Source organism: Pinus tabuliformis, chromosome X, assembly GCF_031772625.1.
Source record: "Pinus tabuliformis cultivar Carrire ecotype Pingquan chromosome X, CPIR1, whole genome shotgun sequence".
NCBI classification, from domain to species: domain Eukaryota; kingdom Viridiplantae; phylum Streptophyta; class Pinopsida; order Pinales; family Pinaceae; genus Pinus; species Pinus tabuliformis.
The window spans coordinates 89,027,863-89,047,312 of NC_142308.1; the positions used below are offsets into that span (position 1 = coordinate 89,027,863).

General features: G+C 37.1%; 1 protein-coding gene across 1 annotated transcript; it reads right to left on the reverse strand.

Moving 5' to 3' along the window:
• Positions 1-407: 407 nt before the first annotated feature.
• Positions 408-1,316, reverse strand: LOC149138531 (threonine synthase, chloroplastic-like). The gene is given in 1 exon segment (XM_089450382.1): positions 408-1,316. A coding segment is annotated over 1 exon segment (909 nt).
• Positions 1,317-19,450: the final 18,134 nt, after the last annotated feature.

The window sequence follows — 19,450 nt, forward strand, 5'->3', positions numbered from 1 at the left end:
ACAACTACTATATTGATCTAGAGGATTCCGCAGACACATTGGAGAATGGGCAGCTTCCTGGAGAAGCCACCGCCCCACCAAACTCCAGAAACTTCTTCTCTGTGTATAAAAACCCTTCTTGGCAATCAAAATAGGTAAGTGTTCTGAGTTTTGTGTTTTGATGTATGATCTCTGATTCCCATTTCCTTCATTTTGTTGTTTTTTTTAATCCCAATTCAAATTTGCACAGGACTCCCTATGCTTGTATTAATACCGGCCTTCTTCAACACAAATTACTGCTAGACTCACTAAAATGGAGAAGAACCTATACAAGCTCTAATGGTGAAGAAAACTCTAAAATGGAGAAGAACCGATCCAAGAACCAATGGTGAAGAAAAATCTGTAGACCAATAAAATAGTGAATATAATCAGGCACTAATCGAACCTAGAAATGGAGGCTTTGCATATTCACATTTCATGTCAAGATTCACTTTTGAGTGATAGTAAATCTTGGATTGTGTATACTTCAACCCATGAGAAGTATTGACAACAATGATCCTATCATTAAGCCCAATAATACCCTTACTTTTGAGCTTTGTCAATGCTGCAAGATCCACTCCAGTATGAGGGCATATAAACATACCTTTCAAATCTGCTGGAGCTGTAGCACGCATCAACTCCTCCTCGACTATTCCATCTGAATTCTTCAATGCATAAACAACTTGATTGATTGACACATGATCACCAATCTGTATCCTCGATGCGAAGGTGGAATTGGCAGTCACTTGATTAAATTCATTCCACCTTGACTTACAATACAAATACAGAGGATTGGCCTTGGCAGCCTGCGCACAGACAAAGTGAGGAATAGCATTCATCGGGCCCAGCTCCAGGCACATATAGAACCCCTTATAAAACGCATAGATATTCCCTAAGTTCCTCCCAGGCACAATGACTCAATCTGGCACCTCCCAATCAAACTGCTACAAGATCTCAATCGCTATAGTCCTTTGCCCCTCCAACTCTAGACTATTGAGCAAATTCGCCAGATACATCGATAACTTTGCAGTCACCTCCCGTATTAGCCTCATACACCCATCAAAATCAATATCCAGACTGGGCACCAATGCACCATTGGAAATCGGCTGCACTAACTGTGCAATCGAGATGCGATTTGCAGGTAAAAAGACAACAGCAGGTATCCCTATAGCAACAAAATATGTTGACATCGCAACTGATGTATTGCTACTTGAAGCAAAACCCACACCAACACTGGTGCTAAGAACCCTAGCTTCTTCCCTAATATTCTGGTCACTACCCCTCCAGTGTGAGGGCATATAAACATACCTTTCAGATCTCCCAGAGTTGTAGCATCCATAAACTCCTCCTTGACTATTCCATCTGAATTCTTCAATGCATAAACAACTTGATTGATTGAGACAAGATCACCAATCTATATCGTCGATGCGAAGGTGGAAATGGTAGCCTTGACTTACAATACAAATATAGAGGATTTTTCTTGGCAACCTACGCACAGACAAAGTGAGGAATAACATTCACCAAGCCCAGCTCCAGGCACATCTAGAACCCCTTATAAAAGGCATAGATATTCCCCAAGTTCCCGACGGGCACAATGACCCAATCCGGCACCTCCCAATCAAAATGTTGCAAGATCTCGATCGCTATAGTCCTCTGCCCCTCCAACTGCAGACTATTGAGTGAGTTCGCCAAATAGATCGACAATTCTCCAGTCACCTCCTGGATTAGCCCTATACACCCATCGAAATCAGTATCCAAACTAAGCACCAATGCACATTGGAAATCGAATGCACTAACTGTGCAATTGAGATGCGATTTGCAGGTAGAAAGACAATAATAGGTATCCCTGTAGCAACAAAATATGCTGACAGTGCAACCAATGTATTTCTAGTTGAAGCACAACCCACACCAACGCCAGTGTTAAGGACCCTAACTTCTTCCCTAATATTTTTGTCACTACCCCTACTCCTACCACTTGTACCGTTGCTTTAACTGGGTGTTGATTTGGCTTTTCGCTCATGGTCTGCCGAGATTGCTTCTTGTTCGATGCACACACAACCAAGGTTTCTGAGGTTAAAGGTCGTGATTTTCGTGCTTGGGTTGAGCCATCTTTGCTTGTGCTGAAAACACACTTGCCGCCCTAACTTGTACTGAGAACCCATTTTCCATTCTTGATTGGATTGAAGGCTTGCTCGCTTATTTTGTAGAGATGATGTTCCCTGCAACATTGTTGAGCTTTCCATAGCGAGTTCAGAGTAGACCTAATAGCCAATAGTTGGCACCAATCGAACCTGTGAGCCCACAGTGTCTTCCAGAAAAGGGAGTAAATGACAAACGAAACCGTTGTGTCCTCTGAAAAAGTAAATTAAACGTGAGAGTCGAAGTCGTAAAAGTAAATGAGAATCCGTAAAATTAAACAAGAATCGACATTGGTATGGGAAAATGGCTCACGAACATGTGTCATATTTTCATTGGATAGGAAGACGAAAATGGGACGTTGAGATTGGCTAGCATGAACAGTGTTTTCCTAGCCAATTCCATAGAGGAAACACCTTCGGTGTAATTAAGAAGCTAAATGTAATATTGAAGTTAGGATTAAAGATTAAATTTGAGATCAAATTTAAAAATAATGATAATTTTGAGGAGTTAATTTTTAATTTTAATTTGAAAGATATACCTACATTCAAATTTGAAAAGTAATTTTATTTTAGTTAGCTAGTAAAATATTTATATATTTTTAAGAATATATTTTAGATAAATATTAACTTTATAATAATTTTAAAACTAGAAAATATTAGATGTTAAATTCTATATATCATATAGTTTTTAATATTAGGAAAAAATCATAATTTGTTTTTTTATTCTAAAATTAATTTAGTATTTGTTAAAGAAGTTTAGCTTAAGCGCTCAAATATTGTGTTTCTAGTCATGGCATGTTCAAATCTCTTGAGACATGATTTAGAAATTCTCAAAAATACCTTATAAAGGAGTTCTACTTGGTAATCCCATTACCGTTTAGTTGAAAATAATAATAATAGTAATTTAGTTTCTAAAATAATAAGTAAAAACATATATTTCTATCTTTTTTAATTGATTTATTCAAATTTTATAAGATAAAGTTCTTTTACTTTAAAATTAGTGAAAATTTTATAAAGACAATATAACTTTGAATATTTTTGTGAGAATATTCACAAAATTCTATAGTTTGCATGTTACAAACTAGTAAGATTTGCAAATTTTCCCATTTCGAAATGTTAAAACTAAATAACTTACCTTTATTTTATTGTAACAACTTTCTATGCCATGTATTAAAAAAAGCCAAACAAATAAAATAAAATTACTGGCATGTAAATTCCTAGACCACTACCATTTAACCCCTAAGTTCTATACTGCTCTTTAATGTGCTATCGTACCCCGTATCATTAACACATTCCATCTTGGGTTGTAGCGATTGGTTTAGGTTCCATCCCTCAAACTAAGTACATGTGTGATCTGCTGGGAGGTTTGGTATTTACTGTGTTTGGTTTCCGTATTAAATAAACTGTACCATCAGGCCTCCAGAACTCTTCCAAGTGTATATGAGCGAGATGGACAGCTACAAGATCTCACATCATTAATCCTGGGGTTAATGATCCAACGACTCCGGTGAAAAGGGTTAATTTTTATGTAATCGTCTTCGGAGTCCCAGGTTCATTCTGCCATTTGCCTGGTGCATCGATGGGGAGGTTCTGTGATCTCGTCTGGCGAGAGAAATGTGCGAGAAATGTGCTACAGGTTAGGTTGACTTCTTTTCCACACAGGGTTTCGGGTTTTGATTCACTGTTTCCCGTCGCATCGAGCTTGCGAACAATCTGCAGGGTTGTCACTGAGTGATCTCGCTCATCATTCTGATTTTCTTCTTTGGTTCAGCAGTCTCTACCAGAGTCTCTTCTAGCCACAGGGACCTCGGTGTGGCTTTACAGAATCTACTAGCTTGGTTACTTGCTCCCACTTGAACCACTGTAGCTGAGCTAATTTCCTTTTCTTTTGTTACTTAATGCATTGAGGATGTTTGCTGTTTCTTTCGATTTTTTCTTCTTGTGACAAATAATGTATTCATTTTGACTTGCATGTAGTATATTGTGCTTCCCTGCAATCGTATCAGCTGGGGGTTTCAGGTTACACCAGGGTTTTCAATCCCTTCGGTTGTCTGGTTCATTGCGAATCAAATGTCGACCATAACTGTAGCCTTCCCGTCTAATGGGTATGGGTAGTTTTTTTCCCCTCCCTCCAAGTTTGCTCTGCGCTAAGTACCTTGGGTACCCCGCTGTGTTTTTCTCTTTATGAGCAAGGTTGTTCTTGGAAATTTTAGGTACTCTGACGGGTTCCCAGCATATGAGGCGGGTTCTCTCCATTTCTTTTCCACAGACCCTTCTGTCTCTATGGCAGTTGTTGTTGTTCTAGCATATAGTTCAATTTTTCATTTTATCTTGTTGAATGTTGTAATCTGTCAGACTCCTGAGAGATTCAGGAGGTACTTTACACGATAGACACTTGGTTCTTTGTTGGTTTAGATACCCAGTTAAATATGTATGAAAGCTTGCCGATTTATGTGGTTATTTGTTCTGCTTACACAGACATTGTATCATGTATTCACTTCAAGGGTTTTATCTTCCCTTTTCTTTTTACAAGGGAAGAAATCCATTTACTGTTAATTCATAGGGTGCAGTTGTGCTACTTTTCAAATGACTGAATTCGAAACCCAGAACTTATGATTCCGTTCCTCTAAAATTTTCATTGTTAATCTAATTATGCATGCAACGTCTTTCCCTTCTCCAGTGTATAAATGCAAAGGTCTCCTTTACTTACTGTATTTCAAAAATTTGTTATCGTGACTTGAATTTGGTAGTTTTGATTGTAGCAATGATGTTTTCTTTTAGCTCTTCTTTAAATATTATAGTTAATGGAATTCAAATTATTGTTTCAACGTAACATCTCGACACTGGAACAACTCTAGAGTTAGACATGCCACGGAGGGTTTTTTTCTTTTCTTTTCTTTCGATGAACTGTTAACATCAATAATGACGTTCCATTCTTCTCCCTGTGTCTGCCTCAACTAAGATAAAATCGTTCTTACATCTTGTCTTTATCTTACTTAACATTGTATGTACTGAACAGTATGCACTCCATCCTTCCACACAGGTTTACACAATATTCTTATTTTTTCTTAATGGTCGTTGAGCGTTCTGTCCCACTCAACCATCTAATCGTACGGGACAACCTTTGTTTTCTCATATATATATATTCTTTTCCAATACCCTTATGATACCTCACCATATCTACTTATCATATTGACAATTTTAGATTGCAATTATATCAAAACAGCTATTAAATAATTTAGACAACAGACAAGCAGTCATTTCTATAATCTTATTCACAATAAGTGCATTGTACATTTCCAATAAAACCTTTATTCTTGAACTTCAAACAACACAATTTAGACTTAACACAGAACTTTTGTTTTCCAAACTTCAAATAGTATAAGTTCTACTTATCTGCAATTCTGGGAACTGATTGAGACAACGTACCCATAATGAGACCAATCCACCCTTCCAACGGAACTTGAAATTACGTCCAGATTCCCCCCTAGCAATCATTTGGCACAGTTGGATGTAACCAGTCCAAGTTACCCTTCCAAACCTCAGGACTCTCTACTCCAGTCTGTAACTTCTACAGTTGGATGTAACCAGTCCAAGTTACCCTTCCAAACCTCAGGACTCTCTACTCCAGTCTGTAACTTCTCAGAAATTAATCTGATTAGTGAAATTTTCAATGGTCCCAACCAACTCTGGAAATAATTCTGCAGTTCTAATGTATCCTTTTTTCTTCACGTGGGTTGCCCCTTCTGGTGGCCAAGCCCTCTTAGTCCTTCAAAAGTCATTTTTATCTCCTGGACTTTAGAAGAAAGGACACTGAATGATAACTGCCCCCAACTGTTTTCCCCAAACTTCCTTTACTTTATCTTGAAATCTTCATTATGTTCTAACTCTTAACCATTTTCAGAATTACATAAAAGATATTCATTATTAATTATTGTAAATTTTTTTTCCCATTTCTTTCCATAATTATAGAAACAAAAATGAAATACTAACAACAATAAATCGAATTTTTACTCCCATATCCAAGGGTGTTACATTTATTAGAGGTAATAGAAGAAATGTATCATTCCAATGCATTATTCTACAAAATGTTGTTTTCTAATAAGTGTGTGTTGTAACCAGGTAAGAGTTATTATCATTTTAGTTGCAATTTGTTGCTATGTTTATTTATTGTTCTAATATATTATTATAAATATGGAATTCTATGTGTCTTTGAAAAATGATTGGATTTGATAAAATCTTTCTTCAAAAGGATTTTGATATTTTTTTTTTTTTTTCAAATTTGGTGTCAAAGCTAGAGATCTAATATAATAGAGATTTGAGAATATGAAATTTAAAGAAGTTGTGCCATAGAGCTAGGAAGAGAATCTACCTAGGAGGTAGACATAATCGAGTCTTGGCATCTAGAAGTCTACTGTGAAGATGATTGGATCCTTGGGGTTGGTAGAGTCCGATGTAGAATAAATAGTCACTTGCTTGTGTAGTTTGCCTGGAAATTTAAAGAAGTTGTGCTATATAGCTAGGAAGACAATCTACCTAGGAGGTAGACATAATCAAGTCTTGGTATCAAAAGTCTACTGTGAAGATGATTGCATCTTTGGGGTTCGTCGAGTCAGAGGTAGAATAGATAGTCACTTCCTTGTGTAGTTTGCATGGGAAGAAGATCTGGTGAACCCAATGTGAGAACAAAAGAGAAATCTGCAGTTATTTGGGACAACTCATTGTTTAGCAAACATGAGGGTTTCGTGAAAGTATGGAGGTAGGTTACTAGCTAAGTCACCTGACACGGGGATTCAGGATTAGTAGGATTCGGGGATTCGAATGTAGAGTTCGGACACGTTGACCCCCGGAACAGGACACGCAAGATTCGTTATATATATATATATATATATATATATATATATATTAAAAATTAGATATTTTTTACACAAATTCTAATTAATGATACAAATTCATTGGTTTCAAACATAGATCTTCATCTATAGCATGCATAGTACATACAAAATTCAAATAAATCATGATTCATAATTCATAATTCATAAATGAAAGACAACTTACAACTACAAGATAGTAAGATAAAGACACTGACAACTATAGTTTTCTCATTAAGTCAACAAATCAAAATGTGCTAGATAGGTAGTGTTGGTGCAATGCCAATGGCAAATAGAAATAGAAAATATAAAACAACTACAGGTATACAAGCCTCAAGGCAATAGGTAGTCATCAATCCTCAGAGTCATCATTAGAATCAACATCAATGTCTTCATCATCATGGTCACCACTGCTCTCCTCTGCACCCTCCTCCTCCACTCTATCCATAGTCACCTCTGCATCTGTTGGTGTGGAGGATGACCCCTCTAAGTAATCAAATCTAACAAGCTCTAGCACTGGATAATTGAGATCCATGTTGGCCAATGCCAACTCAACATTGTTGTCCAGATCCCCATATGATCAGGAAAGACATCTGACATATTTGTCTTTCCCCTCAACCACTCTTCGCTTTGCCTATAAATAAGACGAAGGTTGGTGTGCACATACACCATTGTCTCTGCCCTGGACTACTCAAGCCTACTCTTCTTCACACTATACAAATTCCCATATGTGCTCCAATTCCTCTCGCAACAAGAGGATGAAGTCACCTCAGAGAGGAGCTTAATGGCTAACTGCTGAAGAGGAGGGCTTATTGCCCCATGATTTGCCCACCAAGAATAGGGCTTCTTAGCCCCCTTGTCTCTAATCACATCATATCCTACAAATCGACCAGTGCCAGTGGAAAACTCTGCAAAGGCATCCTCCACCTCATCAAGCAATGCTCTATCCTGAAAAACCCCCCTGAATGCATCTTTCCTCCCTTGTGATATTTCACCATCCATGTGAGGAGGGAATCTGCAGGAAGGTCCACCATTCAGCCATTCATGGTTGTAGTATTTTGGGTTCAATGAGTGAGCCAAACAATGTAAAGGTGTACAATTTTTGTCCCATCTACTAACAAAAATATCCTGTATAGTATCACAGAAGGCCTCTGGTGATGTCTCATACTTGGGGCACTCACTCTGTAGAATAATTCTCTTCACAGAGTCAATCATGGAATCCCATCCCTCATAAACCTCTCTTAGGATGGGTTTGTTTGTATTTGCAAATCGAAGCAAAGAAATGATAGGGTCCATGATCCGAATAATTAGATCTACCCTCTCCCACTAAGCATCATCTAGCACTGTGTCCTTCACTCTTTTAGAGGCTACCTGATTTGTCTTTTTCCAAAAAGACCAAAACTCAGAAATAACCATGGACCGAAGAGCGGTCTTGACCTCCCTCAACCTCCTCAACACCATGAATGAAGAGCCAAACTGTGTATCAACAATCTTCAACAATGATAGGTTGGTGTAATCCTTGTAGATAGTGAGGGCATTTGTATGATTTTTCACAAAGTTACGGATATGTCGTGCATCCTCAATAATGCTACCAATCCAAAGCACATCAGAAGCAATGGATTTCAGCGCTAAGTTCAATGAATAGACAGTGCAAGGTGTCCAAAACAGTTGTGGATATTTAGCTTCCACATTCATGCCAGCAGCCTTGCAAACAGGTACATTATCTGTAATGATTTGCACACAAAAATCAACACCTACATCTTCAATAACTTTAATAAATAACTCACTAATAAATTGTGCATCCTTGTATTCTCCAAGTGTATCCATGATTTCAAGAAAACTGGACCATTCAAGGGAGACACCATGAAGTTGATGATTGGGTGTCGTTCTGGATCTGTCCATCCATCAGAAACAATGCTAACCCCAGATGTTGGCCATGATGCTACAATAGGCTCAAGCATTTTTTGCACCTCCTTTTTTGCCTTCGTCAACAATTTGGTTCTCAGCTTCTCTGACCTGGGAGGCACATACCCTGATGGAGCCCCTTGAGTTAGAGCTCAGCACATCTCAATAAATAGAGGTGAGCATGCAACATTAAATGATATGAAGTTTTGATAGAAGAAGAAGGCAATGGTGAGATCAAGCTCTTCCTGTCTCTCTTTTTGGAAAATCTTGTTCAGTGGACCAAGTGCAATTGTTTTTTCTTTTGCAGCTTGTCCCCCAACAAAAGTAAAACTCTCAAATGGAAATTTGGTGGTGTCTTTCCTCAAAAATGGAAGGGGGTCTTCATTCTTGGTTTTTCTTGATTTTGTAGCCACACTTTCCATACCAACATTGGACTCCTTGTTCATTTCTTTCCTGTTTTGTGAAGGAATAGCTTTGCAAGCTCCAATTCCACAACCTTGTAAAGCCAACAAGTGGCATTTCACACGGAAATATGTGCTTTTGAAAGCAATGTGACAAAAGTTGTATCTCCATTGCACATTGCCTCCTCCCTTCCCCTTGGTGCTTGTCCCTTCCTCTCTTGTGATATATTTCCACAAGGGATATTTCTCAATGTTGTCTTTAGGTCCTCCTCTTCCCTCAACATTACTTGCAGCAGACTCTGATGATATTGGGGGGAGGAGGGGCATCTCCAATGAAGACATTCTTCCGCTTCCTTTGCCTCCTAACTGTTGCGTTTGATTGAGCCATGAATACTGTAAAAAAAAATGAACAAAACATGCACAGATTTGTAAACAAAAAATCATATACAAACTACTGTAATAGAATAGGAAATGCAAAAAAATGGAGCTGAAATGAACTTACTTGGTGCTTGAATCTCCTTGCCGAACGCTCTACTCCCTTAGCTCCTTGCTCCAAACCCTTAGCTCCTTGCCCACAGCTCAAGCTCTGCAAAATGAAATGAGAAACAACGTGAATGAATAAAGGAACAGCGTGCTTTTTAACCCGCGGAAGTTGTTTTTTGTGATACGAATCCCAGAATCAGGATTTGATGTGCTCGTACAGGATTCATACAGGGTTCGTACGAATCCTGTACGGACACGTCGAATCCTATTCTGGGATTCGAATTCCCAGCAAATTGTATCCGATTCGCAAGATTCGGATTCGCCAGGGGGTTTCAACAAATCCGGTTACTTAGGTTACTAGTATGTAAATAGATTAAGAAAGAATAATAGAGCCCTAGGGTTTATTGAGAATAATTAACAAGGGTGTGGCGGGTGTAACTCTTATTCATTTACAATTTCTCTTTTCTATATTTCAAATTGAAATTGTGATTCCTTGGTTGTTCTGCAACCTTTAGTTGATGTTTGAGTGCATGTGGCACTTAGAGGACATAGGCTAAAAATAGAATTTGTATACTCTGAGCCCACACTTATGTGCATAAGGTTAAGTCTCAACAAATCTAACTATTCAAATTAGATTAAAATCACATGTTCTTTGTCCCTTCAAAAATTTGTGTACACTCAGGAAGGATGGTCAACATCCCAAATCTCCTTGAACTGCGCTTTGAAGAATGGTTGTTGAATTCAATGGAAAACTCCATATCTTCTCTAGTTTTTCTTTTAATCTATTTAATGAGACAAGGGAAAAGCCCATAGACAATAACTGTTGGTTTTGGAATTCAGTCATTGCCAAATACTTTATGCACAAATCCAAATCAAAGTAGAAAGAGTTAACTTGTGGAAAATGTCTTCGAAAGAAGTTTGCGCACAACACAATTTTCCACGGTGAAAATAATTCCTATATGTAAGACTGTTATGTTTATCTATTTGGGGCAAAAAATTGAAATAGTGGATAAGACTATAGGCTACATATCAATAATTAAGGAACTTATGGGATCATTCCACATCTAGCAATAGGAAGCTTGATTTCGTTAAAACCGACAGAGTAGATATGGTCATCGATTACACCTAGTAGAGCTACGATCTAAGGAGCCCATTTTCAAAAATCGGGAAAGTGCTCAAGTTCAAGGATAGATTTCACACATAGAGAGATTTTAAACATCAAATTAGCCATTAAAATTGAACAAGGTATTTTAATTATTACTTGGAGAAAATTTATTGATTTGATGTGCTCTGAAACAATAGAGTAAGGGAGTCAAAGGTCTATGGTCATCGATTACACCCAGTAGAGCTACGATCCAAGGAGCCCATTTTCAAAAATCGGGAAAGTGCTCAAGTTCAAGGATAGATTTCAAAAGGAAAGGAACTTATGCTCTCGCCGACCCCTTTCAATTCCCCTACTGAATCTCCTTTGAATAAATCCGATAGTGACTTAGATCGCTTCCTTCAGAGGAACCCCTCGGTTCTAGAACCATTAACCATTCATAAACCCTCTTCCCCTCTCTATCCTTCTATCAGTCCAAATTCCGCAAAAAATATTACCGTCAGGAAAAAGCAAAGGGGCGGCAGTCGTCATTTCAGAGGTAGAACAACTGTTTCTGATCTTGGTGTCACAAACCTGTCCCTTGTAGATGTTCCAATCCTGGACTCAACAGATTCTCAGCCTCTTAGAGCATGTATGGCTGGACAGTCTTCAAAATGACATTCTTAATATCAATGAATATCAGGGGATTGGGCGCCCTCCCAAAATTTTTGGCGCTAAAAGAGATCTTTTTTCCAGCTCGTCCTCAAATTATCTTCATTCAGGAAACAATGCATTCAAGCATAGTTTCTTTGGCTTTCTTTAGAAGAATGTTTCCGTCCTGGCATATGGTTGCCACTGATGCAGACGGTTTGTCTGGCGGCCTGGTAGTATTGTGGGATCCAGCTTGGATAAAAGCAAAAGCTTTTAAATGTTGTGCTGGGATTCTCATCTCGGCTTCAATCAGAGGCCGGCCTTTGATCCTCAACATCTTGAATGTTTATGCTCCCTACAGGAACAGATCCTCTTTTTGGGATAATTTATTTGCCTCGGAAATCCTTGATATTGAGTCGTTATTGATAGCAGGTGATCTAAATGTGACTTTAACATCTGATGAGTGTTGGGGTAATTGCAGGAAGAAAGACCCATTGGCTGACCGACTCCGACAGGAATTTCTGAATAGGAATCTTGTTGATATCATTCCTGAAAAATGATTCCAACTTGGGATAACAACAGGTCGGGTCATGCCTTCATTGCAAAAAGAATTGACCGTTTTATTATCAATGCCAGCATCATTGCAAGATGGGGGATGCCTGTTGCAAGTACTGGGAATGATTTTACCTCGGACCACAGACCTATCTTTCTTGAATGGAAGGAAAAGGACTACAGGCTGGGCTACTCCTTTAAATTTAACAGGATCTTTTTAGAAGACAAATCCTTTATTGATGTCATAACACAAAAGTGGAAGGATCTTCAAGAATCTGAAATGGCTCTCTTTTCTACCTTTCGGAAAAAGATTCAAGCTCTAAGGGATGTTGCTAAGGATTGGCAAATTCAAAGGAGGAAGAGGGATAAACAGGAGCTGATTGACATTAAAAAGGAGATAGGAATCTTTGCAAACTCAGTAAATTTTGATTGTTTGACTTTTGAGCAAAAGAATTTCATCAAAATTTTGGAAAAAAAGAAACAATCGCTGTTGCAAAAGGATGAAGCATCCTGGAGGCTAAAAAGCAGAGCGACATGGCTCAGGGAGGGGGATCGGAATTCAAAGTTTTTTCATAATTTCGCAAGTGCAAGAAGGAGGAAAAACTCTATCTGGAAGATTGAAGACGGTAATGGTGGTTTCTATTTCTCACAGCATGACATATCATCTGAAGCCACAAGGTTCTTTCAGAAACAATATATGAGGCAACAGAGTGATATAAATGACATCTTATGGGCTGTGGATTTAATCCCTGTTATGTTCGACGAGAATGCAAATGATGTGCTTTTTAGGCCTATCATGGAAGAGGAACTCCAAGCTGTTATCAAGACCTTCAAAAAGGACAAAAGTCCTGGGCCAGATGGTTGGCCAATTGAGTTCTTTTCTCATTTCTATGATATGTTCAAGATTGACATGCTGCGGATGGTGGAGGCTACCCGTTTATCTGGTAACATTAACAGTGCTTTAACTTCCACATTCTTAGCTCTTATTCCGAAAAAGGACCAAACAGATTCATTAAAGGACTACAGGCCTATTGCCTTATGCAACATCCTATTTAAAATCATCTCCAAAATTATAGCGGAAAGGATGAAGCCTGTTTTAAACTCTTTTATCACTAGGGACCAGCATGCGTTCTTAAAAGATAGGAACATACTGGACGCGGTTGCCATGACTCAGGAATGCTTATTTTCAATATTATCAAATAATATTGATGCGGCCATTCTAAAGATAGATTTGAAAAAAGCGTATGATTGTGTGGATTGGGGATTCCTTAGAATCCTGCTGGCCAAAATCGGGTTGAGGTTTCAGGGTATTAACTGGATAATGGTGTGTGTCGAAAACGTTAAATATTCAGTTATTATAAATGGTATCCCTTCATCTTTTTTCCAAGCAGAGAGGGGACTCCGCCAAGGTTGCCCCCTCTCCCCTCTACTCTTTATTCTAGTGATGAACTCTCTTAGCACTCAGATCAATAAAGCTGTCACTGATCGAAGATGCAGGCCGATAAAGATATGCAAGGATATATTCCTATCTCATAATCTTTTTGTTGATGATATTCTCATTTTCGCCATGCTATGTAAGTCAACATGGCACTGCCTAAACGAGATCTTTCAAAAGTTTCAGTCTACATCTGGCATGGCTATAAACAGAGACAAATCAACGCTGTATCACAATGAGGCCAATCTGGAGATAGTTCAATGGATTGCAGTGCTGTTCGGCATCAATCAGGCAACAATTAAGGAGGGCTTTAAATATTTGGGTTTCATCCTGAAAGCAAAAGGAAATCACAAACAGGACTAGCAATGGCTGATAGAACGCTTCTACAAAAAAATATCAAGCTGGGAGATGAGATTCCTATCTTTGGCGGGCAGGTTAATCTTGGTTCAGGCAGTTCTATCTCAACTGGCGGTTTATTGGGCCCACCTATATCTTCTTCCTGCTTCTGTTATAAGCAAAATGGTTTCTTTAGCTGCCAATTTTTTATGGGGTGGAAGATCTTATCAGTCCAAGTTCCATTTAGTAAAGATGGATTCTATCTCAAGATCGAAGAAGGCGGGCGGTTGGGGCCTTATACACATGAGAACTTTTGGCAAAGCCCTTCTATGCAAATCTCTTCACAGAGGCATCTATGGTGAGGGTAAGTGGAGCAAAGTCATCAATCAAAAATATCTAAAAGGCAGAAGCATGGTTTTCTGGTTCAGAAGAAAGACTTTGGGCATTAAAAGAGGATCAGCCATCTGGCAAAGTTTCAGGAAAATTCAGTCTTTCTTCATGGGAAACTTAAGGTGGAGACTTTTTTCGGGCTCAAGCATTTACTCAAAGGGCATTTTTACGTGGAACAAATTGATAAAATCCTGGTCTTCATCTTCGCCAGTTTGGATGGATGGGGCTGACTTATCACTGCCTCTTTCTTTGCGTCCCATATGGTTGACGGCTGCTCAAAATCTTTCCGGCAAAGGAATCAAGCGATCGGGTTTAATGGATGTGCTGGTGTGGTCTCTGCAGAATTCTTCACAGCCTATTCAAGTCAAGGAGATATATGCGGAAATGTCAACAGGGCATCCGTCGATCTCCGTTTCGATCTTTCCTCTCAGGCTTTGGGAAGCGACTTGTCCGCTCAAAATGATATTATTTTCATGGTTGGTCTGTTCAAACAGAAATCTCACATGGGAGGTCCTCCAAAGGAAGGGATGGCAGGGACTGGGCAGATGTCCTATGTGCCAGTTTGCGGATGAAACAAATGCTCACATGTTCTTTCAATGCGTTTCAACTACTCATATCTTGTATGAACTGTCTTTGTCTTATGGTTTTCCTCACCGGGTTTTCTCATCTGTACAGGAAGGTTTCAAATGGTGGAGCGAACAACGTCCATCCTGGCGATCCTTATTTATCCTTACATGCTGGTTTTTGTGGAAATGGAGGAATGCTCATATCTTTCAAGATTCCAGGATGCCCCTTGCCTCCATCCTGCCTCACATATCGGCATATCTTGACCCTTCTGGATAAATCTCCGGCCTATGGTTTCTTTAGATCTGTTTATATGGCCTTCATCGGTTTTCTTGGTTTTCTGTGGGTATCTTCATTTTTGATACTATCTCTATGCACTATGGATGATGTTATATTTTGCTTCTAAAGATGGATTATCTGTAAGCTATCTGGACTGTCATAGTTATTTTTTGTGGAGTATCTGTATAATCTGCTGCTTGACCATTTCTGGATTTTGTTCCAGGATGGGATGGTCATTTTGTATGTATTCAGAACTTTATATTCTCTTAATATAATCCATGATGATTTTCTCTCTGAAAAAAAAAAAAATTTCACACATAGAGAGATTTTAAACATCAAATTAGCCATTAAAATTGAACAAAGGTATTTTAATTATTACTTGGAGAAAATTTATTGATTTGATGTGCTGTGAAACAATAGAGTAAGGGGGTCAAAGGTCATGATGAGACGGGATGTAAAAAATCCCAACCTGCCATAAAAATAGTGTGACTGGGAAATTCGATATGTGCGGGTTACCATAGTGTGATTTGATTCAGAAGTTAAACATTATTTTATTATTTTCATTCAAAAAAATCATTTAAAATTTTGGTAAAATATAAATAGATAATTTATAAATTAATGATTGGGTTTTAGTGTGTTCTAAAACTGTTTTTATTTATAAATTAATGTTTGGGTCTGAAGTATGTTTTAAAACTGCTTTTCTTTGGTTAAGAGTTTGTCTTTTTCAGACTTAAGGAAATAGGTTAACAACCAGAAACCCGGAATCATATAGTAGAAGTGAAAGCCTGCCCCTTTATGGACCACCAGTGAGTTAGGTAGTTTTTCTTGAATAACTATGATGAATGAACCTATATTCAGAGGTAACTAACCCCCAGAACTGATTTTCCTCAATGCTAATTTGACAACTAAATTATGATAAATTTTGCCATCATGTATAATTCATAAATTAACTAAGAAAGTTACTCTATTATTATTCTATTTAAATTCATTAAAAAATTATGTATTAAATTTTAGTTTAAAAAATCTTAATACACTGTACAACTCTATGTTATCATTGTCTCTATTTATGACTTTTATTTAGAATAAAGGTGAGGGAAATAATTAATTTATGATTTTTATTTTCTAGTTCACTTAGGTTAGAATAAGATGATATATATATATATATATATATATATATATATATATATATAAATTTATTTACAATATTTTATTATTCACACGTATTGTCTCCTATTTTATATGTATAGGGGAATGTGATCTTCCATTTTACTAGCAAAATGTTTAATATATTATTTTGATTAGGTATATTTTTTATAAATTTAAAAGTAAAATAATTAAATAGTGTGATACTTTTTATATATCAATTTGATATATTATTGGAAATTCGTTGATATATTTTTTTTAAAAATTAAAATAAATAAATAAATATATGACTAAGTTCACTACCCTAAAAAATCTATTAAACATTCAAGTTTTGCAAGTTCAAATTTTTAACAATTTCTACTGAATTGTGACCCAAATTAACCACAAATTTATCTATTAATTAGATTACTTGAAAGAAATTTTACTAAATTCAATTCAAATTTACTCTTATGTTTCTCGACCCTAAAAATGTGAGAAGAATAATTATTTAACAGTTTAAATCTATTTTGTCAAATCATATTGACATAACTATTAAGCATAAAAAGTCCATCACACGGCATTTTAATGAAAGAAATAGTCAAAAGTTGGAATTCAATCAACAATTTGAATTGGTTATATTGAAAGTCATGTACATCAATTAGATTCTTGAATACCTAAAATTTTTTATTGTTGAGTTAATGATTAATTCATATCAACTTCACTCTGAAACAGGAAGTTGGAAAAGACTAAAATAAGTGTGGGAGGAAAGAGTATATTTTTTGTACTTCTGGAAAAGTGGAAACTGAAAATCATTTCATTTTAGAATGCAAGACTTTCAAAGACAATATGGAAAATTATGTAGATATTCTGGCCACTAGTTTTTGAGATAATCTATTCAATTAAAGGTTTGTCGAGAAATTAAAAACTTTTATTATGAAGCTTTACACGAAAAAAAAACCAAATACATCCACCAGATTAAAAACCAATTTATCCTATAAACTATTTCCAGCCAAATAAACATTAAAGTTTTTTTTTTTTTTTTCTTTCTCTCTATTTGAAAATAAATAAGAAATAAGAGATTATTAAAAATATAGTGATAGTGATGCTGAGTTCCAACTGAAATATCCCACATAGAAAGGAATGTCACGGACAAGTTGCCATATGGTTTATAATCACGAAAGACTAAATATTTTTTGTGCGCAACTATTTACGTTGGAGTGAACGGTACTCACAGATTAGCGAAGTATCGGTCATCCGTTTGTGGGTCCCGTCGATCGGACGACACAAACTGCAAAGTCAATGGAAGCATCGATTTTCTGTTTGTGCGTCTCCTCGGTGTAGCGCGTTAGTGTAAGCAGACGAAAGCTCTTCCCAAATGGTAAATCCGACGACACAAACAACAAAGTAATTTAAGCGATTCCTTTCCCTTTATTCCATTGAGGCGAAATTACTTTAGCAGAATTTCTTTCACGATGTCATTTTTTTACCATGTCTTGCCCGGGTTCGTTAGAAATTGTAATTACCTTTGCATGAGGAGTTCAGTAAAATTAGAGAGTGAGTTAATTTAGTATTGATTCAAGTCGAGTTAAGAGGTTTTTTTTTCAGCACGAAAAAAAGCTATATATTTGTATTATATTCATCAAACAAATAATTGCATATCAAAATTTATATGGGAACCACCAGATATCCCTGAATATATGAGGATCAAAGCCACATAATGAGGAATGGTCAAAAATAATGTTTTCTGTTCTACTACATATAGATCATATGGAGAGTTATATGCTAACGGCACAACAGATAGGTCGAAATCGGTCCCATGAGACAAAAATATGTGAAATTTTTTCAACAAAGAAGTCTAAATATTGGGAAACAGAAACATACCAGATAGACATCAATAAATAGAAATTTATGTACTCGGCATGCAAAAGTCCTGGATCTGATGAGAGAAGTTGTCCACTGTTATCTGCATCCTCTAGATACCCTATGGAGATGATAGGCTTTTTTTTTATAAAGCATCTGCCCTCCAGTTTTTATCCCTAGCAATGTGGGCAATTGTGTAGTCCCTTCTGCAGCTCCATAAAGCCTCTATCCTGTTCAGCCATCCAGAAAGATTGATATTTTTTATGATATGTTTTAACTGAACATGATCGATGATGACTTTCGAATCTCCAAAAATTTGAAGCTTTTGTAAGTCAAGAAAGTCACAAAGAGATAAAAGACCAGCAAGGGCCATAGCTTCTGCTTTATTGTTGGATGGGCACCTCCATTCCAATGTATATCGAAAGCTTGACCAACTTCTGGAATAATGTATACTCTGCAGGCGCAAGTACCATGTTGAGTTAAGAGTTGAGTAAATGAGGAGTTCAGTAAAATTAGAGAGTGACTTAACTTAGTATTGATTCAAGTCGAGTTAATAGTTGAGTAAAATTAGATAGTAAGTTAACTTAGTATTGATTCAAGTCGAGCTAGGTCATAGTAGATTTGAGTGTGTACCTGTCAATTTATCATAGTAGATTTGAGTGTGTACCTGTCAATTTATTTAATACTCTTTACTGGGTTCATTGTAAGTATCAAATTTTTATGTGATCAATAAAATCCACCTTGAAAAGGTTAAATATCTAAGTATCAAGTTTTTGTGTGATCAATAGAAAAGCCCCAACTCTTGTGTTTTTATGTATTAATATGTGTTTTGGCTCCTGTGTCTTTCCAACAAATTAATATTAAAGCAAAGTTACACACAGCGGAAAAAAAAGTTAGCAATAATCGTAAGAGAGAAAAGAGAAGTAATTTTTCCTATCATTTAAGCTATAACGCGCACCTTATAGTGATATTCAGGTCGTTATAACGCAAAAACCGCATTAATCATAACCTGGTAACAGGGAACGTATTCACCCGTTCGTGATCGAAGGTTTGGATGGCAGCAGAAGCCAGAATCCTGATGCCATTTTCGACCAATCGTATACAAACCGTAAACATAGGTTAAGAAAGGGCGTGAGCTCTGGTGGTGTGAGTGATTATAGTTTCTAGGGTTTTGAAAACTCAAGTTACTTAGCCTACCATTTTTTTTCTTGTGTTTGGAGAATGTTTCGCATGCGATTGCAGTGTTGAAGGTGACAGGGAAACCAGAGAGACAGAAACAAAGAGGAGCATCAGGTAGAAAGCGTTCAACACTGGCGGCAGTGGATTTCGTTCGGTGCTTCGGTCGGAAGAAGACGGCCATAGCC